This window comes from Larus michahellis, chromosome 2 (assembly GCF_964199755.1).
Source record: "Larus michahellis chromosome 2, bLarMic1.1, whole genome shotgun sequence".
Classification (NCBI taxonomy): domain Eukaryota; kingdom Metazoa; phylum Chordata; class Aves; order Charadriiformes; family Laridae; genus Larus; species Larus michahellis.
The window spans coordinates 54,532,907-54,560,475 of record NC_133897.1 but is presented as its reverse complement, the minus strand read 5'-3'; the positions used below and the strand labels follow the sequence as shown (position 1 = coordinate 54,560,475).

Below are 27,569 nucleotides of genomic sequence, written 5' to 3'. Positions count from 1 at the left end.
TTGGACTAGATGATCCGAAAGGTCCCTTCCAACCTAGGCAAGTCTATGATTCTATGATTCTGTGCTGTCTAACCTGTGTCCATCAAAATGAACCAGATTTGCTAAATCACTTGGATAATAATTTAGCATGGCACATTTGGAATGACAGGCTGATAAGCACGAATTAAGACAGCTCTCTTGGTGTATCTCATCATGCTGTGACCTCCAACAGGGGAGCTGCTGAGTACCTGGGGGCAAGTAACACTTTCTCCTGGCACTGAGGGGTCTGGAAGAAGGTACTGGTTGACAGCGTTACCTGCTATTTGTTTGACTTTCACTAGAACATCTGTAGTGGGTGGAGTAGAGAAAAACTGAAGATGAATTGGAGTAAGTGAAATTTACCTACAGTATCAGCAATTTAAAGCGTATCCCTTTCTTGCATGCTCTGTGCACTTTTGTGTTTACTGCTAAACCACTACCAGTAATAAATCAGAATAAAATCTGCATGTTAAGTAGCCTGTGGAGGTGGCCGATCAATCCAGCATGACTCTCTGTGAAGAGTAAAGAGCTCTGAGTCACGGTATTTATTATGGGCCACCAAGGAAGAAGCCCAAGTCACCTGGATCGCTTCGGTCACCAAAGGCATTTAGGGCCATGTCAGTCCCTCATGAATCACACCATTGACAGTAAATGACACATAATTAAATTATATGTAATTGATAGAATTTATATTAAAATATTTTGGGTACAAAGAGCTACTTCAGATTCCAGGTGCTCTGAATTTATCATGTAGCTGCATAAAATAAAAAAAAAGTATTCGTTCAAAATGCCATTTACTAAAACCAGTACTTACTGAGAATGTTTTACGGATATAGTTTAGCCATATTTAAGACTTAAACCCAATTTGATACACTCTGCCTCTGTGGTGGTTTGAAAGTATCTGAAAATCTCCATGAACTTTACAGATCTTTAGAAGGAGAAATTAGCGTTGAGTTACAATTGGGGGTTTTATTTTCCTTCCTTGAAATTCAGCAGAGCAGAGAGAGCACTATCCTTCTTTCACATTAGTTGTAACCCAAAACTATTCTCTAAAGAGCTTCTTGGGAGTTTGGAAGAGAGTACATACCAAGGTGAACAGCTGTGGAAAACTGCAGAAAATAAAAATATTTAGAGTCCCTTCACACAATCCCCCTGTAGGTTGTACAGCCAAACACAGCATTACACTGTGATCTTTCTGAATGTTACCTACTGATTAAAAGCAGATTGATTGGGTTTTTTTAAACTGGATTTTATATCACTTCAAGCTGTGTTTCCCATTGCTCTCACTTTTTCACTTTTAGTGTCTGAGTTCTCTCTAAATTTGCCTGCCATAATTTCAAAGTATCTTCCAAGCTGCGGCATTTGACATATTCTTTCTGAGAAAAAAAGGACTACCTCCATTTTTCTTGATCTATAATTGATAGGATATTTAGAAAACATTGTAAATCCACTCTATATTTTTCTGTCTCAGTATGCTACCTTTTTAGAAAACCTCCATATCTAAACACAATGCATACTTCAGGCATCCAGGGCCTGAATCATCAGGCCTGTAATCTTAGCTATAGGATGGGTAATTGAGAACCGTTAGTGGTTAAGTACTGGCGAAGCCCAACGGCTACTCAGCAGAATATTTCACTAGTCACAACCTCTCCTATGTTTATGTGACCGAATGTGTTGCAAACATATTAATTTGCATTAGGCCCACCATCTCATGACGGCCTGGCACCTGGCTTCAAGCACATTCCAAGGAGCACAACAGCATCTCAAGTTACACAGGAGCAGTATCTTGCCTGCCTTAGATTCAAGCTGAAGCTTTAGTTCCTTTCCTCATGTTACCATAAATTAATCTTTATGTGAAATGACTCATCAGCGTGCCCCTCGACTTTCTTCAGTGCTTCTGAGGCATGATTTGTGCCAGCAGCGTATGAAGGAATTTTCATATCTACCTTCTTGGCACTTGAGCTCTTGAGTTTCTCCTGTGTTTGATGAGCTCCAATAGTAACGCTGCTGTGACACAGAGCTAGAGAATGAGAGCTGGCATTTTACTTCCTTGCCCTTCGAAAGATTTGTGAAAAGCATCAAATCCTTGAGATGTATTTTAGTTTGGTACGGCGCAGCTCCAAAGCTAGAACTGCAGCCCCTTGAACATTACATGAGGCACATCCTCCAAAAGGAGATGGAAAGGCACGAATCCCGGCTCCTTAATCGTCATTTCATGCCTGACCTGTGACATTTCTGAAAGCTAGGTTTTCAGAGAGAGAATGGACCTTAGCTGTTCTGTGTTTTTAAGTCTGGTCCCTCCAGGACCAGCTTCTACAAGAACTTTAGGCATGTCGGCTCATCCCTCTGCTCACAATTATTAGTCATTGCTGCATTTCGGGCTGACTGAAGAAAAAGCAATCTGATGTTGATTGGCATCCCCAAAATGCGTCTGGGGAAGCTGGGTTAGTGTTCAAACATACCGACATATAAATAGGAATTTGTTTTTTGTGTGTGTGCGCTTTGAAAAAATAGCAAAATGTTAAAAATGACTTTTCTAAGTAAAATACTGTGTGTCTTATGCATTCCGCTAACTTTGTGCTCCCTGAACAAAGCTAGGAGGACAGAAAGCAGCCGTGGCTCCCTGTCTGACAACTATCTTGATCTCTGTGTGTGCTTGTGGAGATGCAGATGGTGCATCAGCGCAGGGCGACTGGAGCAGAGGCCTGAAGCACACAGGTTTGGTAACACAGAACGGACACATGGCTCTTTTAGGAGTTAATAAAACTGGTAACACAGCAGTCTTGAGGTAATGGTAATTACATCAGAAGTGGAGAACTGTTCTTGACAGAGGTGATGAGTAATGAGGACAAAACTCCATAAATAGTAAAGAGTCCAAGGAATTGTTTTGAAAACACAGAACTTCTTAAATAAATGTGCATAAATAAAGACTGTGTCACTGCCTGGCAAAAAAGAAGTGCCAAACGCAGCGTAAGCTTTATCTTTATGTTGGTTGTATCAACATACTCCAACGGTGAACTACGAGTTCTCCTTAAGAAAATAAAACATATCGATACAAACCAACATCAAAATAAGCTGTTTAAATCTAGGCAACTGCCAGACAATTTACATGGCCTGTTTAAAGGATACTTCGCAGGGCTGATTTGGAACATGCAGCGTGACTCTTGTTGGAAGGAGGCTGAGGTTTGTAACCACAAATATGGTTATCTTTAAATAGCTGCCTGAGTTTCTAACTTTTTTCACTGGCTAGGTCATCGAGCAGCGGCCATTTCCTAGCAATACGTTAATATTATACAAGAGCATTTTTGAATTTGATTTGGCTGCATCCCTTCTGTTGCTGGGGCGATACAGATGGGTGGCAGATGCACAAAGAGTGGGGAGCCGGGCCCGTGAGCTGTCGTCTCCCCAGCTGTGATGCTCAGGCATTTATCCCCATACCAGCTGCCCTGGTTTTAAGTCGTTTCTTTTCATAAATAGTCCACCTGAGCGTGAGTTGTGCTTCTTCAATAATTTATCAATAACAAAATCTTATCATCTGTGTTTCTTAAATAAATTTTGTTCCTAGGTGTGTCGGTATTTCCAACCAGTTGCCCCAAGCCTGCTGCTATAAAACTCACGGCTTTTCAAAAAATATTGTGTTATTTAACTCCATCTTTCTCAGGGTTTGATGCTTCACATGCAGGTACTTGGCTTTTCTATGCTTCTTCACCGAAACCAGTTAGAATAAGGGAGAAGAAATATAAGTTCCTTGCCAGGGCGTGCAGGATGAAAAGGAGAGGAAAAGGGGATAGTTGGCTGACTGGGATGGTGGGATGGTGATTCCTCTTGGATGTTGGTGTCTTACTGGGTGCTTGTCAGGCCATTTTTTTCTGTGTCATTTGCGAATTTTCCCTGAGAGGGTGTCGCAAAATACCTGTGAGAGCACTGGTGCGCACAAAACAGTAGATGCTGCCACAAACTTGTGTCTTTGGAGTTTTGACCTAAAATGGAACACAGGAAGCGGCCTCAAGTTTCGCCAGGAGAGGTTTAGGTTGGATATTAGGAAAAATTTCTTCACTGAAAGGGTTATCAAGCATTGGAACAGGCTGAGCAGGGGACTGGTTGAGTCACCATCCCTGGAGGTATTAAAAAGACATGTAGACATGGCACTTAGGGACATGGTTTAGTGGTGGTTTTGGCAGTGTTAGGTTAACAGTTGGACTCGATCTTAAACGTCTTTTCCAACCTAAATGATTCTATGAATTTCTACTGAAAAAGGCTGTTATACCAAACCAGTAACAGCTCAACCATCCCTGGTACCGCCATCCCTGGAGGTATTTAAAAGATGGGTAGATGCGGTGCTTAGGGACATGGTTTAGTGGTCTTTTGGCAGCGTTGGGTTAATGGTTGGACTCGATGATCTTAAATGCCCCTTCCGACCTAGACGACTCCATGATTCCATGATTTGCGATGGGATTTTAAACCTATAAATGCTCAAAGCCGCGCACGGAGCAGATGTGCAAGCACGGCAACACACACCCCGATGCAGCGCTCTGTGATTAATCGCCCTGCGTTAATCGCCCGTCCCGGGCTACCCACCACCCCCCCGCAAGAGCCAAGAGCGATCTGCGCGGGGGGGGTGTGTGTGTGTGTGACCAGGCACAGCCCCCCTCGGGGGCCGCCCTCCTCCCGCCACGTCGCACCGCCACCCCCCTCCTCGCCATCCCGGAGCGGGAGGGGACGGAGACGGGGGCGGGGGATGAAGGTGCCGCCGCTCCTCCTCCTCCGTCCCGGGTGGGAGCGCTTCATCCACGTTAGCAAGGGCGGGAGGAGGAGCGGGAGGAGCGGGGCGGCCTCCATCCCTTCCCTCCCCTCCGTCCCGTCCCTCCCCTCCATCCCTCCCTCCCATCGCCGCCTAACGCGCACCCCGCGGGCTGCCCCGATCGCGGCCCTCCATGGCAGGGCCGGCGGCGGCGGGCCGGCGGCGACGGCGGCGGGGTCCGGTGTGTTGCGGCTCCTTGCTGCTGCCGGCGCTGCTGGTGAGCTGGGCCGCCTGCCAGGCGCCGCCGGTGCCGGCCGCCGAAGCCCCGTGGGACGGCGCCGACCTCAGCGTCGAGCAGCGCTTCGTGCCCGAGAGCTGCCCGCGGGCCGTCCGGCCCGGCGACTTCGTGCGCTACCACTACCTCGGCGCCTTCCCCGACGGCACCCGCTTCGACTCCAGGTCTGGTTTGTGACCCCCCCCACCCCCTCGAACCCGCCGCCTTGGGGCTTGGAGTGCAGCCCCCACCCCCGGGTGCAGCCCCCCTCGGGTTCTCTCGAAGCCCTCGGCGTGCGCTTCTGGGGAGGGGAGGGGAGCGAGCGGTGCTCTCCCCCACCAGGGTGTTTTTGAGGGTGTTCGGAGGTGGTGGCGCTGGGTGGAGGCGGCAGTTGAGGTTCGGTTCAGGTCCCACTGCTCCTCCTAGCCGCGACCTGCCCATGAGCCCTTTTGGGGAGACCGGTCATAAGCTCGGGGGCAAGCTGGGCAACGCCACATGAGCAGGAACACAGGATGTGCAGGCCACCATGGGAAGATGTCTTTGAAACGTGACAAGGCGAAGGGCTGGGGTGTGACTGCTGGGGACTGGAGAGGAGACCTCTGTGGTGGCTGGGTCCAGTTCACAGTAGTTTGCGTGCCCTGATGGATCCCCACCACCTTTTTCCAGCCGCTTTTCTGAGGCGCTGACTGGGAACTTTCTGCTCCAAGAGAGAAGACCGTAAGGATGTTCGGTTTGCCTGGTAAACAGGAGCGTGAGTGGTATTGCAGCCTCTCACAGTATTTAGTGATTTCCCACCCCTTTCTTTCTGCATGTTTCCTATGTCTTCTCCGGACTCAAACTACTCGAACGCAAACACTTCTGAATCATTATCTTTGCCACAAATGCAGTAATTGTCAGGCTGTGCTTACATAGAAATTTTTGGATAAGTGACCCTTGACTAAATGTGACCTATGTACAGTGAAGCGCGTGGCCGCTTTCCTGCTGTTATTTTGGGATCAGGAAGCCTAAACAGTGGGATCAGGAGATTGTGAATGATGCCGATGCTGCTGACAGCTTATTTGTTTTTTCTTGCTCTGCTCATTGCCACTGATGAAAGTATTACTCCGAAAGAAAAAACAAAACATATTTTCAGTAATCCTGGAAATCTTCCTTGTGCTTCAAGGAAAATCTATAGCCTCAGGGAAATAGCTGTCTTTCAAAGCGAGCTCAGCTCTTCCTCTGGAGCTGACTGTACTTCAGCGCACCAGTAGTGCCACCCCCAGTGCTTCTCCGGACGATGGCCGGGATGTGGTAGCTGGCAGTTCTGCTGGTATTGGTGAAAAAAAGCCCAGCAAGGACAGTGAATTCATTGGCAACTGACAGTCTCGGAAAATAAGTCTTAAGCTGCAGATGTGAAGACAGGCACAGGCAGCACCCTCGCCGCTCACTTGACAAGCATGCGGCAGTTGGAAAACCAGCCATGTGTTCAGAAATGTGTTTCTGATTTCTGCGGATACATACTGGGGCTTGCGTGGACGCGGAGTTGTAGCAGCAAATTTCTGCACTGAGGTAGGGCACCGGGGGGGGCTCCTCAGGTGCTGGCTCTCATTTAATTCCAAGTTCCTTGTCATTTGTCTCTGAATTATTTGTGGCAGGAAGAAGGTGTGCGGAACTGTACAGCATTTATCACTTTGGGTTCTCTAAATATTAGTAAATAAATAATAACAATCATAGTCTAATCTAACTTGAGCATTTGTGTGGCCATCTTAATTTCAAAAGGGTGTAAAAAGTCAGGTTTGTGCATCTTGTGGTTTTTCCCTAAATGGCAGCTCATATTGACAAACGTTTTTGTTATTAGCTGACAATGGTCTGGTTTTTTAAGATTGATGTCAGTGGTCTATCATGTTAAGACAATGGAAAATTAGCAGGTTTTGATGTCTGTAGGTTAATGGAAGAAATATTTTGGAGCATTTGTCGTAAAATCTTTGGTGTTCACTGCATGCGAGTTACAGATAATAAATTTGTATTTAAATTTGCCTATTAGAATGCCCATTTTTTAACCTGTCAAGAGCTGCTACGTGGTTTGTTTTTTTTAAGAAAGTGCTTACCAGCATCAGCTTAGGTAAACAGTACTGTGAAATCTGTCTAGAAAACACTGTAGGCATTGAACTAAGGGCAGTTTTACTTCGTTTCTTCAGCTGCGGAAAATGTTCTTGAGGTTTAAAAATATTTTTCTGTATTTCCAAGTAGAAGGTAGTAATACAGCTCTTCTTGTTAACAGGCTGTTGAGAGTCTTAGTAATCATGACTGTGTTGCAGAAATTAACTAATATGCCTGTTTATTCTTTTTTTTTTCCCCATCAGTATTTGCATTTTTATTTCCATGGCCATAAAATGATTTGCATTTTTAAGTCTGAATTTAATTGCCTAGTCGTCTGATGTAAATTCGGTAAATTCCTGTAGTAGAAACTAGTTTTGCTTCATTTTAAGGAATCTGCAAAGTCAGTCCTGCAAAGCTGCATGATCTGTTCACTGCTTTGTTCAGTTCCCTGCTTAGCATCAATGTTTTCTTAATTGTAAGGTTTTTTTTGGCAAAAACCCCCACCCAAACTCTTCTGTTTTAAGTTTCTTAGAACCTATTATGTTCTTAGTCTTAACATCTTAATTATGTTTTTGTGTGTGTAATAGAATTTGTCAGGGCCTAATTGAAATACTTTCCATCCTTGCCTGGGAGTAGGAGTATTTGTGCAACTGAAAGTGAATGCTCTGTATAGAGCGTTGTCTATTTTAAGGGAAACGTTTGCCAGAAAAAAAAAAAAAAAAAAGATGGAGCAAATGGAGAGATCGCTCAGTAAAATATTTGAGGGATTCGAGGCTCTGGGACTGTTAGGAGGCTCAGTATGTTGTGGAAATGATGTGTATAGTCTTCGAAGGAAAGTTTGACATCATTTCCCTAGCGATATCTAGCTACTGGCTGCCTTCCAGAATATTTTAGCAGACAAAGAAGCACAAGCTTTTTTTTTTTTTTTAATAATTATTTTTTCCAGTGATTCCTTTTATCTGGAAAAAAAATTTTCCTTTAAATTATAAAAGGAATTTGAGAAAATGGAAGCAGTAAAAGCTTAAAAATAGGAACGAAGCTTTTGAAATGCTTCCTGCCGTATGCTTATACATTGCTTAAAAAAAATTAAATAGCAGTATTTCAGGCACAGCAAAGTTGAGGTCATTGTGTGGATTTAAGGTGGTCAAACTAACCACGTAAGCTCATGTTAGCATTCTGCTGTGGTGACACTGCTGCTCTCCGTGCACTCTGGAAAACTTTCTTACCATTTTTGCATCATTTCTTTTACCTTTCAAATGTTCATGTATTATGATGGTGGAAGATCATTTAGTTAGCTGTCTTGATTCTTGATCTGGCACACTTGCTGTTTAAAGCATCTCTCTATTTTTTGCTATTTAAGTCTGAATGAAATGAGAGCTGAGAATGTGAAGAAGAAAATAAGTAACCAGCTGGAGGAAATAAATAACCACTTGGCAAATCTCACAGCTATTGCTTGAAAAGGCATCTTTTCCCCTTTCCTCTTCTCCCACAGAGAATCCCCAGCCGTCATGTCTCACGTCATAAAGCTTATCGATCTTGTGTGTGATGTTATTCACCAAAATCAATATGCTGAGATCCTACTGTGGGAGCAGCCATCCTTTCATGTCTTGTAATAATAGTGTTTAATCTTTCTTTCTCGTCCCTAATTTTACAGCGCTGCTTATAGTATTAGCGTGTGAATTAGCCATTTGTAGTTAGGAGCTTCAGGAGCCTGCAGTGTACATCGCACGCTGCTAGAATTCATTTCAGATGGATGGTGAGCAGAGAACAGAGGGAGAGTTGGGTTGAGGACTCAGAAACATTTAGATTTTTCCCTTCTCTTACCAGCTGTCTTGTGATAAAGTTATGCTAAAAGAGCAAGGGGGAGGCGAGGCACAGTTAAACTCTCAAAAAAAATAGTGGAATGGTCGGTAAGTGAACCACTAACATTTTTGCCCGCTTTTCTCCCTTTAGCTATGACAGGGGATCCACATTCAACGTGTTTGTGGGAAAAGGTCAACTTATTGCTGGGATGGACAAAGCTCTGGTCGGCATGTGCGTAAATGAGCGGCGGTTCGTGAAAATTCCCCCCAAGCTCGCCTACGGAAGCGAAGGCGTCTGTAAGTACAGCACCGGGCCAGGGAAGAGATTGTTGTGTGAGTGATTCAGCAGAGCAGATAGAAAATGGAGTCACAGAAGAGAAGGGTAGAAACTGCAAGTAGTGAGTTTCCGAGAGGTTCTCCCCCTGCTCAGGGCTGTTTGTGAAGCCTGCGGCTGAGCTGATCGCTCCAGGCTCCCTCTGCATGCTGTTGACTGTGGGGGACCTTCAGCTAATGAGCCTTGCTACTAAAGTTAACTATTTATTTATACCTGCCTCACTCTTAAGTAGTTACTGTGTTTTGGCATTGCAGTGCTGCACAAGGTCTCGTCAGTGCCAAAAGCAGCTTTGCTCTGCAGTCTCAGGGGCAACAAATGCTAAATCGAGAGCAATTTGCCTGATGGGCATATTTGATAACAGTTCATGTTGCCAGATTTCCCCCCACTTTTGTAGCTGCAGCAGTGACAAGGGGATAGGGGGATAGGGGGATACAAGCACAAAAAGGAGTAAGTTGTACACCATGTATTTTACTTAGGGAATGCATAAATTGGTTCCCTTTTCTCTTATGTCCTGTAGAAAAAGAGAAATAAAACAGGTCGTGTTGGTTTGGTTTTGCAGCTGGTGTGATACCCCCCAACGCTGTGCTCCATTTCGATGTGCTGCTGATCGATCTCTGGAACTCGGAGGACGAAGTGCAGGTTCAGACTTACTTCAAGCCTGAGAAGTGTCCTCGGACAGTCCAGGTGTCTGACTTTGTACGATACCATTACAATGGAACCTTCTTGGATGGGACCCTGTTTGATTCAAGGTATGCAGCTGGGTTGTGTGTCTTTGTGTCTTCGTGTCTTCTAATAGGTATCTGATGTCATTTTAAAACATCACTTCCTCCCCCTTCACTGGTATAGCGATTAATGCTAATTGGCCAGAAAGACAATAAATGAAAGCTAGCATCATATAAGTGTCAGTAATTTATTCAGGGCTTATGGGGCAGCAGTACGGACTCAAAGTAATAAAACAGTACATTATTTCTGTGTGAGCATTACCAGCCCAAATCCTTTGTTTTTTAAAATTTCATTCCCTGTATCTATATTACTGTTTCTTGCAGTCAGCTAATAGTTTTTGTAACTGCTGCAGCACAGCTATTCAAGTTAGATGCAAGCTTTATAAACTAAGCAGAGTTTGCGATGAAATTGAGCTACTAACACTTCTATACTGAGATTTTAAGTTTACGGCATGTGTGTACTTCATTAAAGTTCGTTGGAAAATCATGCTTTAATAACAGCTGCCAATTATCTTTGTGACCCCCTTTTCAAAACCTCTGTTAGGTTCCTAAAAGAGCTAAGCAGTCTGGAAAACAGTACCCAGCCAGACCTTGGTAAATCAAGGAGGAATATTTTTGGAGCAGCAAGCTGTGAATTGTATTGTGCATAGTGTTTGGCTTTTGAAGATTAGTATTGTTATTTCCTGTGACTGTCTGACATTTGATTGTGGTTTGCGTTTTTTTCCATTTTTTTTTTTTTTTTTAATTTTTAGCCATAATCGGATGCGAACCTATGATACCTATGTAGGGATTGGATGGCTGATTCCTGGTATGGACCAGGGTCTCTTGGGAATGTGTGTAGGAGAGAAGCGCATTATCACAATACCACCTTTCCTGGCATATGGAGAAGAAGGAGATGGTAAAAGTTATTCTTCCTTTTTTTTTTTTTTTTTAAATCTAAGTCATCCGTATTATAAAACAAACTTGTACTTTGAGTATTTTAGGGGTATGGGCAGTGTTATTAGCCATTTCAGAGAGATGGAACAAAGTGATGGAAAGGTGTGTTATGTACAAAATGTGTTATGTACAGGATTTGTATAAAATATTTTTTTAAAAATTTAACCAGTGTGTTGCTTACCAGACACATTATTGATGCAATTGTAATCTTTATGTACTGAAATTTTATTTCATTCAGAGAATATAATCTGTGATTAATATCTAGTGGCTCCAAAAACTGGAAATCAGATGACTGCATAATTCTTTCAATGAATTGAAAGAGAGCAGAAAACTTGAAAAAAGAAAAATGTATTTTTAGTTCCAGTTTTGTTCTTTTTTCTGTAATCAATGCTCTAGTATTAACTACAAGATGGATTAATAGCCCTACGAGACTGTATGCAGCCTGCAGGTCATACATAGAGGTCCCCATATTAAATGAGGGGACAGTTAGGTATAGTTTGGGTCGCTTTGTTAAATTCTTTTTCTGCTCTAATGTTTAAGAATGTGTCTTTGGTGTACAAGATTTTGTACCCCTTCTATGACTTTATCACCGTTAACTGTGATAGCCATCCCCACAGGTAACAAAACTTGGTGGAGTTATGTTTTAAAATTTTGCCAAGATCTTGAGCTCAATGGTTCTCAGTGAAAGCAAACCACACTGTAATTTGTGAATTGATTTAAAGGTACTTTTTTATTGAGGTACTCAATTTACCCTTCTTCAGCTTCCATCACGTGGTCTCCTGTTTTGATATTAACAGGATGGGAAGAGCAGATGTACCAAATTTGTATTCTGATGCACTTCCATGAAGCGTGTTGGAAATACTGGTAGACTAAACCATGCAGCTCAGATGGTGCTGGTGTATCTTGACTGAGATGGATGTTGCTGAACAGGCTGTTGGGTTTGGTGAGGCAGTGCCATCACAATAGGAGGAGAATGAAATAACTGAATTGGAGAATTAAGTGACAAACCCATACATGAAACAAAAAATGACTGACTGGTAGCAGATTACGCTAACTTATTTTCGGAGGGAAGGTGCCTGATATTTGGCAGTAGGTTACTTTTCTTCAACAAACACATTTAAGCTCCTTCTAGAACACTTATTCTTTCTTAATGGTTTTCTGCTCTTAACGCTTTTGTAGGTAAGGAGATCCCTGGCCAAGCCTCTCTGGTCTTTGATGTGGTTTTGCTAGATCTCCATAACCCCAAAGATGGTATTACTATTGAGAACCAGCATGTGCCCGAATCTTGCGAGCGGAGAAGCCAGACAGGAGACTTTCTTCGATACCATTATAACGGCACACTTTTGGATGGCACTTTGTTTGATTCCAGGTAACTGCACCATTCAGCCCTACAGATGCCATTTCCAGTTTGGCTCGTCTGCTGTGTCCATAATACACCCAAATACAATTCTTTGCTTTTCCTTCCTTTTTAAAATTTGTGAGTGGAGTTCATAGAATCATAGAATCATAGAATCATAGGGTTGGAAGGGACCTCTGGAGATCATCTAGTCCAACCCCCCTGCCAGAGCAGGGTTACCTAGAGCAGGTTACACAGGAACATGTCCAGGCGGGTTTTGAATGTCTCCAGAGTTGGAGACTCCACCACCTCTCTGGGCAGCCTGTTCCAGTGCTCTGCCACCCTCAGGGTAAAGAAGTTCCTCCTCATGTTTAGGCGGAACTTCCTATGTTCAAGTTTGTGCCCATTGCCTCTTGTCCTGTCCCCGGGCACCACTGAAAAGAGCCTGGCCCCATCCTCCTGACACCCACCCTTTAAGTATTTATAAGTGTTGATAAGGTCACCCCTCAGACGTCTTTTTTCCAGACTGAAGAGACCCAAATCCCTCAGCCTTTCCTCATAAGAGAGGTGTTCCAGTCCCCCAATCATCTTTGTAGCCCTCTGCTGCACCCTTTCCAGCAGTTCCCTGTCCCTCTTGAACCGGGGAGCCCAGAACTGGACACAGTACTCCAGGTGCGGCCTCACCAAGGCAGAGTAGAGGGGGAGGATGACCTCCCTTGACCTGCTGGCCACGCTCTTCTTGATGCACCCCAGGATGCCATTGGCCTTCTTGGCCACAAGGGCACATTGCTGGCTCATGGGCATCCTGTTGTCCACCAGGACTCCCAGGTCTCTTTCCACAGAGCTGCTCTCCAGCAGGTCAGCCCCCAACCTGTACTGGTGCATGGGGTTGTTCCTTCCCAGGTGCAGCACCCTACACTTGCCCTTGTTGAACTTCATAAGGTTTCTCTCTGCCCAGATCTCCAGCCTGTCCAGGTCTCTCTGTATGGTGGCACAGCCTTCCGGTGTGTCAGCCACCCCACCCAGCTTGGTGTCATCAGCAAACTTGCTGAGGGTGCACTCTATCCCCTCATCCAGGTCATTGATGAATATATTGAAGAGGACTGGACCCAGTACTGACCCCTGGGGAACACCACTCGTCACTGGTCTCCAACTAGACTCTGTGCCCCTAATCACAACCCTCTGAGCTCTATCTTTCAACCAGTTTTCTATCCACCCCACTGTCCATTCATCTAACCCACACTTCCTAAGCTTCCCTATGAGGATGCTGTGGGAGACCGTGTCAAACGCCTTGCTTAAGTCAAGGTAGACCACATCTATCGCCCTCCCCTCATCTATCCATCTAGTCATGCCATCGTAGAAGGCTATCAGATTAGTCAGACATGATTTCCCCTTGGTGAATCCATGCTGAGTACTTCTGATAGCTTTCCTTTCCTCCACGTGCCTCGAGATGACACCCAGAACGAGCTGTTCCATCATCTTTCCAGGGATGGAGGTGAGGCTGACCGGCCTGTAGTTCCCCGGCTCCTCCTTCTTGCCTTTCTTGAAGACTGGAGTGACATTGACTTTCCTCCAGTCCCCAGGCACCTCGCCTGTTCTCCAGGACTTTTCAAAGATGATGGAGAGCGGCCCAGCAATGACTTCTGCCAGCTCCCTCAGCACTCTCGGGTGCATCCCATCAGGGCCCATGGACTTGTGAATATCTAGATGATCTAATTGGTCCCTCACTCGCTCCTCCTCAACCCAAGGGAAGTCGTCTTCTTTCCCTGTTACTTTATTCAATGCCTGGGACTCCTGAGGGCTGGGCCGAGCAGAAAAGACCGAAGCAAAGAAGGCATTCAGTAACTCTGCCTTCTCCACATCCTCCGTCACCATGACTCCTGCCTCATTCAGCAGTGGGCCTACAACTTCTCTGGTCTTCCTTTTGCTTCCAATATACTTGTAGAAGCTCTTTTTGTTGTGCTTGATGTCCCTAGCCAGGTCTAATTCCAAGGCGGCCTTGGCTTTCCTTGTTTCATCCCTGCACGCTCTGGTGGCATTCTTGTAACCCTCCCAAGGGGTCAGTCCCTTCTTCCACTTATTATAAACTTCCTTCTTCCACTTGAGCTTTTTCTGAAGCTCCCTGCTCAACCATGCAGGTCTCCTGCGTCCCTTGGCCGATTTCTTTCTCTTAGGGATGCACCGATCCTGAGCTTGGAGGAAGTGGTCTTTGAATATCAACCAGCTTTCTTGAGCCCCTTTGCCTTCCAGAGCCCTAGCCCACAGGATCTCTCCAAGCAGTTTCTTGAAGAGGTCAAAGTTAGCCCTCCTGAAATCCAAGGTTGTGATTTTACTTCTTGTTGTTGTTTTGTGGATAGTGTTGTTGTTTTGTGGATAGTTGGAGTCTTCTTTTCTCAAAAAAACTCACAGAAATCTTTTCAGTATGGGGGGGAAGACAAAGACCTATTTTGTATTATGACAGTATCACAGACGCCCTCTAGGGGTGATGATCCACCTGGTGAAGCTGTGTATGCTTTAGACTCGTATGTCTGAAGACTCTTTGCCCCATACTGTTTATCTGCCCAATAGGTAATACTCCTGAAGAGAGAGAAAATAAATACGATTCCCATTTAATGTCCTGAGAATTGTGAGTTGGTGAGCTAGTGTCTGGTTTGAGGTTAATCTCAGGACAGCCTTTCCCTTTGTGCTTGAAAGCTGTTTGCATTTTGAAGGCTAATGTCTTTCAAGACTGTTCTGTGATAAAGAAAGAGGGGTTGCTGTCACTTCGGATTCAAAGTTCTCTGGGCGCATGAATCTCATGTACAGAATTATATGATGAATAATACCCTTGTAGCTTCCTGTCACTTTTGTTTGCTCTTTAATGAGCAGTACTTTACTTCTTCACTCCAGCTTTCAGAACAGCTGGCACAAGTAGCTAAAAAGAGTTGAAAATGAGCCACTGTGAAATGTTTTACAAAACAAACTAATGAAAATTTTTTTCTTACTTCTACAACTGCTGCAAGCTGAAGATCAGGATCAGTTTGCAAACATTCGCTGAGTAGTATGCCATGTGTGCTTCTTCCCCTGAGGAGAAGTCAGAGAACTGTATCTCGTAATTGAATTGAGGTGGGGTGAGGTTCAGAATCAACCTTGACCTCCCCATTCAGCTGCCCAGCTTGGTGGAAGGATAGAAGGCAGGAGACCTGCATCAACAGCCATCACTGTAGACCTTAATTTACAGCTTATGAAAACTTGTAAATTAAGAACTTTAGTCTTATCCACAGTGCATCTGCCCAGAATCTCTCTTTTTTGAGATGCAGATGGGTAGTGTCTGTAGTAATTGAAACGATTTTTGAAAATGGCTGTAGTATTTATATTAGGGTTTTTGTCAATAAATATTAATAAATGCTTTGTAGACAGCAGCCTCTAAATCATTCTTAAAGCACTGGCAGTTGTTAGAGGGCTTATTCATTAGTGTCGTATCCTGGCTTCCTGCAGAATTTACAAGAAAGGCCGATGTCTAGCAAGTGTCTATGAAGAAATGGGGCAGCAAACAATAGTTATCGAATGCCTTGGAGATGGCCAGGAACAAATTTCTCACTGGTACAGGCAATATGCCAAAAGCACTGTGAATGGCAGGGATCAAGAGGTCTAATAATCTTTTCCTTCATTTTTTTTTCCTCTGTAGTATTCAGCTGCAGAACTGCCCCTGGGCAGCTCAGGCAGGGCTGTCTGGACTGAGAGCAGTTGAACAAACCTCTGAATAACATCAGGGTCCGTACTGCTCTTGCTCTTTCCCAGGGTGACCTTTCTGCCTTCCCTTCCTTGGGTTGTGCCTTCATGTAGCATGCCTTGAAGAAAAACAGCAGACAGACACATCCTCGTAATAAACACCATTTGTTGTTGTAGGCTTGTTTTATTCTATCCTTAGGTGTTGAAGCAGATCCTTCAACCCACGTGTAAGTGATTGACGTAGTTTGGAAGGGAGGGATAGTATTGACACGGTTTTGTTGTCATGACTCATCTTAATGCTGTGCATCCCAGGAGAACCTATTTATTCCACCTCTTCCTTGTAGTAGTTGAACTACATAACTGTGGTTGCAAAATGAGATAGTCTAAAGGGTGTCTCATGAAAATTAATGTAAACTCTATCTAGTTGATAAGCACTTATTAAAGTAGAGTCAGGGCAGAGGAAAATTTATGGGAGAAAATAGATTTTTTTCAGTTACTTACCAAAACATGTTTTCTCTTTAGTCTAAAATACGTAAGTAAGGGAGTTTTTCTTTCAAGGTATAGTAGAAACATATTTGCAAATAAGCTGTTCCCTAGCCAGCGTCCCAGTACTGGTTAACGAATGACGCATGCATCACTGATTGGTGAAACTTGGTGGCCTGGATTCATTGAACGTGTTGATTGCTTTATCCCTTAACTGGTTTAAGAATTGTGTTGCAGACCTATTGCAAGATTCTGTGCTTTCTCGAGTCCACCTGACACCGCTAAAATGCAAATCTTTTCCATAGCTATTCACGAAATCATACATACGACACCTATGTCGGGAAAGGTTATGTGATTGCTGGAATGGATGAAGGTTTGCTAGGTGTATGCACTGGTGAAAAAAGAAGAATAATAATCCCCCCTCATCTTGGATATGGAGAAGAAGGAAGAGGTGAGCTTGACTTTGCATTCAAGTCTTCCATAATCAAATTAATGATGTTTCCTTTATTGTTTAGTGCATCTGTGTGTAGTTCCATTGTTTTTTTTTTTTGGCACTTGAAAAGCTGATGAATTAATTCATTATTTTGTGGGTATGCAACTGACAGAATTACACCCAGAATTTGCAAAAATATTTTAATTAGCTGAACAGGCAGCACAATAAAAATGCAGCACAATCTCACATATAATTGGTGACCTGAAATTATTTGGATAATTAGTGTTTCAGGAAGACTGGTACTTGGTGACCTGAACTCATTTGCATAATCAGTGTTTCAGAATGACTGGTACTTGGATGCCAGGAGCTCTGCAGTGTGAGATCGTCTTTCCTGTGTGCCTTAACAAGCTCTGTATGCTAAAGGAATTAATTGTGTTAAGTTTTCTTCCCCGTTCCTTCCACAGCCACAGGTTTTGTGGACTTGTAAGCCACCTCTGTAAACGGTGGATGCATGTAACAGCAAAGGATCTGTGTATGGATAACATACAGTTAAGATTCCTTCGGGAAAACTCATTGCTACCTAAAAAGATTGCTGTGAGAGATTGAATGTGATAACCCTTCCAGCCGATGAGTTTTATGGCTGGTGTTTCAAAAGGTACCTCCTGGGATGTTATTTGGAAAAACTGAGTTGGAAGAAAAACCTCTCTTCTGGGAATGCAAATTCTATGCTGTTGATTTGGGAATTAGGCTCCTCCAAAACTAAAATCCACTAATGGGTCTGGAGGTGTCTGTCAGTCCTGGTAATGCGATTGCACATTATCCTTGGAAGGGGGGAAGAAGTTGCTCGCTATCAGGACATTTTAAGGAAGTGTAACCTTTTAGATGTAACAGTGTTCCTTGAAGCATGAGAAGCATGATGACCAATAATGAGTTGGAACATGAAACACAAATCAGTCATTTAGGATCATCACAGGAAATATATGGCTATTGCTTTGTTTCTGCATAATTTTCAAATTCAGAATAATGGAAATTTTTTCCTTCACTGTTGAACTGAGTGCGTGTTTAGTGCTTTTCCACTGGTTCTCTTTCCTCTATTGGATGTGACAGATGCAAGCTGCATCCAGAGGAGATGTAATCCTTTAATTCTGAACAAGGAGAGCAAAATGGCTCAGTAGCAGACACAGTGGAATACATATTCCTACAGGGTGTGGTACCTGGTCGTCATAAACCTGTTTGGATTCCATTTCTTTCTCTACTTGCCTAATTTGCTTCCTATTTAGGAAAGATTCCAGGATCTGCAGTGCTGGTCTTTGACATCCACGTGGTTGACTTCCACAACCCTGCAGATTCGGTCAGCATTACTGTTAACTACAAACCTTCCAACTGCACCGTACTGAGTAAGAAGGGAGATTACTTGAAGTATCACTACAACGCTTCGCTCCTGGATGGCACTTTGCTAGACTCGACGTAAGTATGTCACCTGGTAAAGAAAACGTCCCTAGCAGCTGTGAAAGCAGAATGAATTGCCTCCAAAGCAGGGAAGAAAGAATTTTAAAGTGAAAAGATGAGTATTTATGTAGAATGCATTTTCCTTTTTATCTCTGCCTGCTGAAGAGATATAGGAGTAGTAAAAGAAAAAGACAACGTATCATAGCATAATGAGAGAACTGGGAGCAAAGGGGACACAACGCAAACACTACAGGTGAACTGATGAAACAGCTTGTCTGCATGGCAGTTTGTTTAAATGGGCTAATTCCCTCTCTACTCTGCCCTGGTGAGGCTGCACCTGGAGTACTGTGTCCAGTTCTGGGTCCCCTAGTTCAAGAAGGACAGGGAACTACTGGAGAGGGTACAACAAAGGGCTACAAAGATGATGAGGGGACTGGACCATCTCTCTTACTAAGAAAGGCTGTGCCCAGTGGTGCCCAGCGACAGGACAAGGGGCAACGGGCACAACCTGGAACACAGGAAATTCCCTCTGTACACGAGGAAAAACTTCTTTACTTTGAGGGTGGCAGGCTGCCCAGAGAGGTGGTGGAGTCTCCGTCTCTGGAGACATTCAAAACCCGCCTGGACGCGTTCCTGTGCAACCTGCTCTAGGTGACCCTGCTCTGGCAGGGGGTTGGACTAGATGATCTCCAGAGGTCCCTTCCAACCCCTGCTGTTCTGTGATTGTGTGTAATTTGGGTGCCTGGGCCAGTCATGCTAGAACGACAGAGGGCTCCCATGAACAAACTGTCCAAGTGTATTCAGTTTCTTGGCTAGGATTTGCTCTCTGCACTGATTCAGTGCTCCTGGGAGAGATCTGGTGGGCTACTTGCTGTAGTCTGTTAAAGCTAGCTTAATTTTTAGTAAATGGTGTTTTACAGTAAACGTGTTTTACAGTACCTGGTCACCCTCATGCCTTTACCACACATGAGTGCTGATTTTCCTGTATTGTAGTGTTGCGGTAAGCGTCAGCATGGAGAAGCTATCAGGAGGCTTGATTGTGGCTCCGATTATAATGTTCCTCTTCCTCCTTCCTGTTGACAGTAGGTTAATGAGGGGAGCAGATTGCTCCAGTCTGGCTCATATAGAACTAAAGTGAGCTGGTAGCACTGTTCGCTGCAGCCGCAAGAATACTTCTGCTGGCTTTTCTTCTGCTTTCGTCTTTTGGATAGTGCAGACCATCTAAATGATATTTTATTTTTGGAAGGGAAGTTGGGAAAAGTTGTTTTTAAACAGCTTATAATTAACATTAGAAGCAGCTCATAGTTTTCGCAGTGTACACAATAGCTTGCAGAGCTGAAAAGTTGGCTTACATTGAAGCACATGATGTGATGCTGTAGGCAAGTATGTATGCAAGTAACGTGTTTGGATTCCAAACACCTTCTATATGTCAGGAATGCTCAATTCCCATTTTATAGCAGGAACCAAGGGATGTCGAGACTGTCTTATTCAAAGCAGTTTATAGAGAATAAAAGATTGTGAGTCTTGTGCTCGTAGTTTTAAGGCTGACCTCCTGGCCACTGAATTGTTTTCTTTCCAAATAATACTCTGTTGTACAAGCATGTCCTGCAGTGGTACAGCCAAGCCAAATAACCACAGGAGGAGACCGACAGAAGAATGGGTCCTGCTGTTGTGACACATACCGAGTAAAAAGTCTTAGCACTGCACACTCTGCTTTTAAAATCACAATACGTATTTAACTTCTGGACTTCTAACTTGCAATAATTTCTAATTTTAGAACTGAGCAACCAGGAGCAAGGTATAATTCAAAATACGGTATGGTTAAATAGCAGTAGTGGTATACTTCCAAGTTGTCTTTGTTAAGCAACTACTACATTATAGTGACTGATTTCATTAAAAGGATGGCTGATCCATGAGAATGCACCCACATCCGTATAGGTTGGTAGATCTGGGACAAATGTACATCTGGAATTTTTACATCTGCTAAAAAGTCCAACTTCATTAGTTGAAAATATGTGAAAGGCAAAAGCCCTTATTTCGAGGTAAAATACTTTGGGGGCTTAATTGGCAGGATTAATGATTTTAATTAGATTTCCTTCGAGAAGCCTTTGATCCAACAACTTCAGGTAACTGCTTGGTAGAACACAGCATTGGGCATGAACTTCATTTCTAGCAATAACTAATTAGAAACTGCTGTTACTGTGGTAATTTTGAACAACAGAAATTCTCTATTTTACATTGAGGTTTTTTTTATTTTTCTTCCCTTCTCCAGACACAGCCTTGGCAAGACCTACAACATAGTTCTGGGATCTGGACAGGTGGTGGTGGGGATGGACATGGGCCTTCAAGACATGTGTGTCGGGGAGCGACGAACAGTCGTTATTCCACCTCATCTTGGTTATGGAGAAGATGGAGTTGGTGAGTGAGTGAAACCTACTGCATGTCCACGTAGTATCTCTTGAGTAACTGAAACACAAGGATGCTGTTTTTGTTACTTGCTGTGCATGAGGACATAAGGTGAGCATCTTTCAGCTGCTCGAATGGGATTTTTTTAGAGGTTTTTCATTTCATTATTTTAGACAACCTCCCGATTCTTCAATGAAATGAACAAACTGTCAGTGTTGCGTTTTAAGTCATGCTGTTACTGTGGCCAATAAAAAGACCATCCCAGTACAAAAGGCAACAAACGCACCCAATAATGTTGCTTTGTCAAAAGGGAAAGCTCCAGGCACTCTGGTGTTGCAGAGGGACGTAAACACTGTTCTCTGTGATAGGGAATTGGGTGTCACGCTTGGACATGTGACGTATTATTCAGGAAACAAAACCGAAGGGGGCCATTCAGCACTAATATGTTCGAAAATTCAAAGAAAACTCAAAATTCAGAAACTACATAAACTAAATGCAAGTTGTGAAACAGTGTTTCGGTCCTATTGAAACCCCAACACCAATACATTTAAAGCAGTTTTATAGCATTAAGGCTTGTAAATTTTTAATGACAGGGACAACAATAATAAAAAGAACAATATAGAAGTGACAAGAACTCTCATCTCTCCATATCTGTGGTTGTTACTGGTCTTCTGAGTTAAAAGACGTGAGGGAAAGGAGTCTGTCGACAGATCACTAAGATCAACAAACTCTGATATGTACGGAAACAGCTGCCTAAGTGGCTGTGTGCTTTGAATAGCTCCAGAACAGTTTGCATTTTATAAAGGCTGTCTGTTAGGCAGCATGTGCCAAGCTTAATGGAGAAATAATTTGTGACAAGAGATAAAGAAGCATTTTCACTTCTAGCTGCCTTCCGTGAAAAACGATGAGTATTCTATATGCAGCATCTTATACTATTATATAAAATCGTCTAGTTATATATAACAAATTGACAATTCCTTCATAACATAAAAAGGTTGCTGTGTTAAAAAGCCTTATGAACATAAGTATCGTAGGCATTTGTCATCGTTGAGATTGCACGTGATATGTGTGGTCTGAAACATCGCACGAGTGTTAGCGTTTTGGTATATACCCAGATATCTGAAGAGATTGCTCGTTTGCTACTGGACAGAAGTTGGAGGTGACCTCAGTTTTCTTTTTCAAGAATAAATTAAACTCCTTCCAGGGTTTCATTGAGGTAACATCCCAAGCTGTTGCAACACTGTTGAGTCTGGCAGCAGCACCTTGATACACAGTGTATTGGTGAGATAAAGGCAATTGATTCATTCCTGCAGTTTTACCTTTATAAGTAGAAAAAAAAAGATAAAAAAATGGATGGAGTTTTATTATGAAAGCTTTCTTTATGTTTTGATCACCTCTGATGAAGTGAACAGGGAGATTTGGTGGGCTTGGGATCATGGGGCTTGGGGATCACAGTAGAGAAGCACCTGTTGGCGCAGGAAGAGAAATTTAATTATGGATTAAAAGGAAACATACCCTGCAATGTAAGTGAGGATAAATACCCCTCTTTGCCATTTGTTGTGACAGAAGGAGAAGTGCCTGGTAGTGCTGTATTAGTTTTCGACATCGAACTGCTGGAACTGGTGTCTGGTTTGCCTGAAGGGTACATGTTTGTATGGAATGGGGAAGTCTCTCCCAATCTTTTTGAAGAAATAGACCAGAATCATGATGGAGAGGTTCTTTTGGAGGAGGTAAGCTGAAACAATGAAAAAGCTTGTAGTGGTTTTCTCCTACCACCATCATCAGGATGTTTTCTCCTACCACCGTCAATGCAGATGTTGAAGAATGGGGTCTCTCCTCTTCTCCTCTTCTTCTTCTGACGTGGTGTTTGTTGTCAAGTTAACAGGAAGGCAGTGTGTGTATTAAAACATGGTTATTTACCTTTAGAGATAGAACCAAAAAGAAAAAAGAAATACAAGAATGACCATGCTGCTTAAGATCAGTCTCCTTGGTCAACAACAGATACTTAGGGCACAGGTATAAGAGGCAGAGTTAGTTTTTAACCATCCTTCACCGTGTCAGCCTTCGCAGTGTTTGTTAATGGGAAGTTTATGGTGAATTCTCAAGCCAAAGCTGAGGCTGCAGCTGGGCATCCAGGAACTGTCTAATCACTTCTGGAGCCTGGCTGTGCCTGTGGTTGCCTTTTCCATGGGTATTGTGTGAACAAGTCTCCTTCCCCTTGCTTGCTTTTGAAATCTGCAGTGTGAGAATGTCATTGGGTGCCCTAATTGAAATCCACTTGCCTTTGCTACACCGTCTCTGATAATACAAACCTCCGTGAGGCTTTCTTCTGTGTTTTCTCGTAACTGAGGAGTCCTGGTTTTTTTATTCTCTTCTTCAGTCTTCTTTGTTGCCTTTCTCTATGATTCTGTTTTCTGTCCTTGCTTGTTGCAGTCATGCTGCCTGCAGCTCTCAGGGTGCAGGCTGTGGACCTACGGAACAGCATGAGATGCCTTCCAGCGTTTTAACAAGCCAACGGGGTAAAATCAAAATCTTGTTTTCCCTCTGCCTAGCGCTCTCTTCCCCCTCTTTGTTTTCCTTCTTACTCATCTTCTCTCTTGTGTTTACCACCACTTCTGTCCTTGCAGAGAAGAAAAGAGCTTTCATCAGTCTAGAGAATGAGTGAGGTGGGACGTGACTGTTGATATCCACATCTTTCTGGTCACCTAGCAAGGAGCAGGAGAAGGCTTAAAAGGTGTAAAGGAATGTCAGAAATAGCTCTCACTGCTGAAGCTTATTTAACAGGTAGCGCTAGAAATAACAGTAACTGGAAAAATTGTGTTTGGTTGTGGGCTTTCTGTTTTTGGAAAGCCAGCAGCGTGACTTCTGTCAGATGTTGCCTAATCACCTTGAATAACTTCATCATATGTATAAGGAAAAGGATTTTTAGGGAAAACTGACCTTGTAACCTTGCAGCCTTCCTCAGCACGGAGTCAAGTGGAAGGCATAATGCCCGAAGCTACTTTAACAAAACTCTTGGTGTCCTGATACTTAAAGTCTCTTTTCTGTGGCTTATTCTTTTTTTCTTGTGTGTTGTTTCTCGTAAGGTGCATGTGGATGTCTGTTTTACAGTGTGAGCTTCTCCTATCAGCATGTGAAACTAAACCCCCTCTGTCCATATAGATCTGTTCCCATGTCACACTCTGTTCGACTCATTATCCCCTGAAATTACAAAAAATAATTTTCCTTGTTACGGGTCCAGGACCCACTGGAATAAGCGAGGAGATCCCTGTTGAGCTCCACAAGTGATTGAACCTCACGTGTCTGTCCTAATTAGTCCAATTTAGGTTGTAAGCTTTATAGGGTAGTAACAGTGTACTTTTCCGTACACGTAATAATAAGCAGTAAAATGCTAAGTAGTCAACAACAAATAAATACTACTTTTGTAAATACTCGTCAGTTTTAAGTGGCTGTTTCATCGTGAGCTCCTTTCTCTCCACCCAGTTTTCAGAGTACATTCAAGCTCAAGTCGATTCTGGCAAAGGAAAACTGGCTCCTGGGTTTGATTTTGAAAAGATTGTTAAAAATATGTTCACCAATCAAGACCGGGACGGAAATGGCAAAGTTACCGCTGAAGAATTCAAGTTGAAAGACCAGGAGGCCAAAGAGGAACACGACGAACTGTAAAGCGAAGAAAAAAAGAAGAGTCCTGAGCTGACCTACTGTTTGAACGTGTGTACTGGGAGAGGTTTTGGAAGCATGTTTCTGAAAGGTTAGCACTCGGCTAGAGAGCCTCTGTCTGCCTGCGCCTGTGCGCTGGCAGGCTCTTAAAATAGGAAGAGATTTGCAGTTGGAATTGTTAGGTGTATTTGAAACAAGCGTTAAGTGCCTCAAGATAGGATGTATAAACGGATAAAGAGCGTACTGCCTGCCATCCGTGGTGTCGTCAACCACGTGCTCTGTTCTTATGCTAGAGATTAAAAGTCATCGTTGAACAATACACAGTCACGTACATGGATGGATGGATGGATGGATGGATGGATGGTAGGAAGAAAACTTACCGAGTGCTTTTAAAACAGTGTTAAAAAACCTTCTGTATCCGAAATATTTCTGCAGGAGAACAAACCAGAAAATATTCCCCATGAAAATAACCTGTAAAAATTGTCAGACATTAAGCCCAGTTCCTTTCAGAAGGCACGAGCTCGCTTTCTGGTAGCTGAACAAACTCATAGGAATATTTGCCAGCAGGAGCTCTGATCTGCACATTGCAGAACACACAAACGATAGTTATGCCATTGCAAAATTTCCATAAGCTGTGAATTAAATTAAAAAGGCCGAGAATTGTAACAACGTATGTGTCGGGTTTTTACCATACGAAATAAAAGTTTGCTACCTTCTGTATTGTATTTAATTAACAACCTTGACTCTTCTTGCTGGCCTGTTGAAACAGTGTTCTGATCAGCCATTCCCAAACCTTTCTAGGTGCAACCTTATTTATAGTTTTGTTAGACTTTAAATATTAGCATTACAGGGTCCAAATACTGTCATGAGTACTGGATACGATTGATTTTGCGTTGGGCTTCTGCCTCCTATTTTGGGAATTGTTAGGCTAAGGAGTAAGTAGGTGGAGCTTGTGCAGCAGAGCAGCCTGGCACGGCGAACAAACAAAAAGACAGCGAGAGAATCAAGAAATGGACCCATCCGTTTGTGCCTGCAGATGCTGTGGCCGACCCCTCCGTACAAAATCAGCCCTGGGAGTGCTGGTTAGATCATGTGAACTCTTAAGACAGTCACCCATTAGATCCATCAATGTAGCAAACGAATAGAAAATACACTAAGCAGACACACTTTTCTGGAAGGAAGGCCGTATGATTTCCCCCCCTCAGTACGCTACCTGTAAAGAGCGCAAATCCGTCTAGTGCCACACTGTCAAAGACAAGTAGGAAGGGAGTTGTTGTTCCCATTACACGCTTTGTGTCTAGTTTCTTGCTTTTCTTGATCCGTACGTGTGGGTTGTAAGCCCCCCGAGATGCTCTTTTTAAAAACTGGTATTTCAATTGGGTGAAAACATTTTGTATTGGGTTTTAATACAGTTGTTATAGGAAGTGCGGTGAAATATTTTTTTTGCGTTTGATACCATTAAATGTTGGATAACTGATCTTTTTGTTAAATAAAACGTTGATGAACTATTGCTGTTAAAGTTTCTCTTTTTTTTTTTTTTTCTGGCATTTTGATGGGTTGGGGAACTTGAGTTTTTGAGAATTTGAGAAGCAAATAGCCTTCATGCAGCTCTCTCCTCTTGCACGCAGCAGGCTTATCCTGAGTATATTCAATATGGCTTTTGGAAAATATTTTAAACTAAGATTATTTGATTCAAAATGGTTAAAAATAATAAACCACTATAAAAGATTTTTTTTTTTTTTCATACTTCGCACGGGTGAAGTCATTCTCTGGCTTTGGCAGGCATTCCCTAAGTTACCCATCCTGTATCGTCATCAGCCATGACAGTTGGGAGGGTGATAGTTCTCCTGGTTGGGGACTCTTAAATCTCCCGTTGAATTGTCTCGCGTAAGAAACACCATTTCATTCCTTAGGTTGGCGAAAGCAAACTCACTGGGCTTTGTAGCCGAGGTTTGATGGTTTCACTTCATCTGTAGCTCCAAACCCACATCTAGTGCATGTAAAATGCTGGAAGCCTGGTCTGATTGGCGTTGATGGAAATTCCGGCCTTTTATGCCAGATGTAAATACCGTGGATATTGGCGGATGGCACTTGCAATCCGAACGTTTATGACCTGAATGGCTCCTTAGAAGCGTTACCATCTTGTGAAGGAAGCTTTCTCGGCAGACTTGCACAAAATTTGCCCCTTTCTTTCCTTTGGAAGTGGGTTGCTCCCTTGTGGCTGTGGTTCCAAGGCATTGCTGCTGCACGCTGGTGGGGCTGAGACGAGGAGCTGGAAGCAAGCTGTGATGGAGTGCTGCCGCAAGCAGTCCTCCGCGTGGAAGCCGCTCCTCGCTCTGTTCTCATACATACCACCCAAAAACCAGCTGCGTCTTCTGGATATCCAGGATTGTTTTATGTGAGAAAATCTTAGTGAGTAGGTCTTTCTCCATGGAGGAGCATTCCAGATGGGTGCCAGGCGGTGGTCTGAAGGGCGCCTGGTAAGCCAGCAGAGCAGAGCCGGAGGGGAGGGCAGGTGCAGGACAAAGAGCACCATGTGCGGGAGTGCAGTCACGGTAATCCTGAAGATCGCTGCGTTGGATTTCTTTGGAAGGGCACGTCAGTGATGGGATAGCAGGTATGACTTCACCCAGCGCCCTCAGCTCAAGGGTAAGTACATCTGAAATTCTCGTGCCATTCCTCCTTAGCAAACATGGCTCGTGATCCAACTAAATGATGTTCTTCTGTCCAGAGGAAGTTTTTGTTGCTCCCTCACCTCATCCGCCCAAGTCGGGAGGCTGCCATTTTGGAAACGAGGATGCAACATTCGGGGGAAAGCACCCGAGATAAATGGAAAAACTTGCTGCAAAATAATTGGATTTATACTGGGCATTTACTTGGCCAGAGAAAGGCAACAGCAGCCGGGACTACCTGGCTACGTTGGACTAAACTGTATGAAATCTGGAAGTTTTGATTGCTTCCATAGACTCTTGTCAGTTCTTTTCCTTTCTGTGGGCAGCTACCAGCTCCTCCCTCACAGGAAAGCTCGGGACCACCTTCCTTCTTGGAAAGGGGTTGTACTTACATTAAATCCTCTACCCATTGCATCTCGGGGTGTGTGGCAGCCCTTTAAAAGCGAGAACCAAACCAGAGCCTGGGGGCCGGGGGAGCTGGCTGGGAAGTGAAATCGTGCTGGTATGGACTGG

The 27,569-nt window shown here is 43.6% G+C and overlaps 1 protein-coding gene across 5 annotated transcripts; it reads left to right on the top strand.

Moving 5' to 3' along the window:
• Positions 1–4,724: 4,724 nt before the first annotated feature.
• FKBP9 (FKBP prolyl isomerase 9) lies at positions 4,725–25,892 on the top strand. Of its 5 annotated transcripts, XR_012585560.1 has the most exons (12): positions 4,725–5,218; positions 9,066–9,211; positions 9,808–9,997; positions 10,723–10,868; positions 12,086–12,275; positions 16,742–16,887; positions 18,150–18,336; positions 20,591–20,736; positions 22,291–22,454; positions 23,158–23,243; positions 23,352–23,508; positions 24,208–25,892. XR_012585560.1 is itself a non-coding variant. In XM_074575482.1 (11 exons), exons 1-10 carry the CDS (start codon positions 4,953–4,955, stop codon positions 23,209–23,211), a joined length of 1,635 nt encoding a protein of 544 aa, XP_074431583.1. In that variant the 5' UTR covers positions 4,725–4,952; the 3' UTR covers positions 23,212–23,243; positions 24,208–25,892. The 5 variants fall into 5 exon arrangements, 4 of the variants coding, with proteins under 4 accessions (XP_074431583.1, XP_074431581.1, XP_074431584.1 ...); XM_074575482.1 differs by lacking the exon at positions 23,352–23,508; XM_074575480.1 differs by lacking the exons at positions 23,158–23,243; positions 23,352–23,508.
• The last annotated feature ends 1,677 nt before the right edge of the window (positions 25,893–27,569 follow it).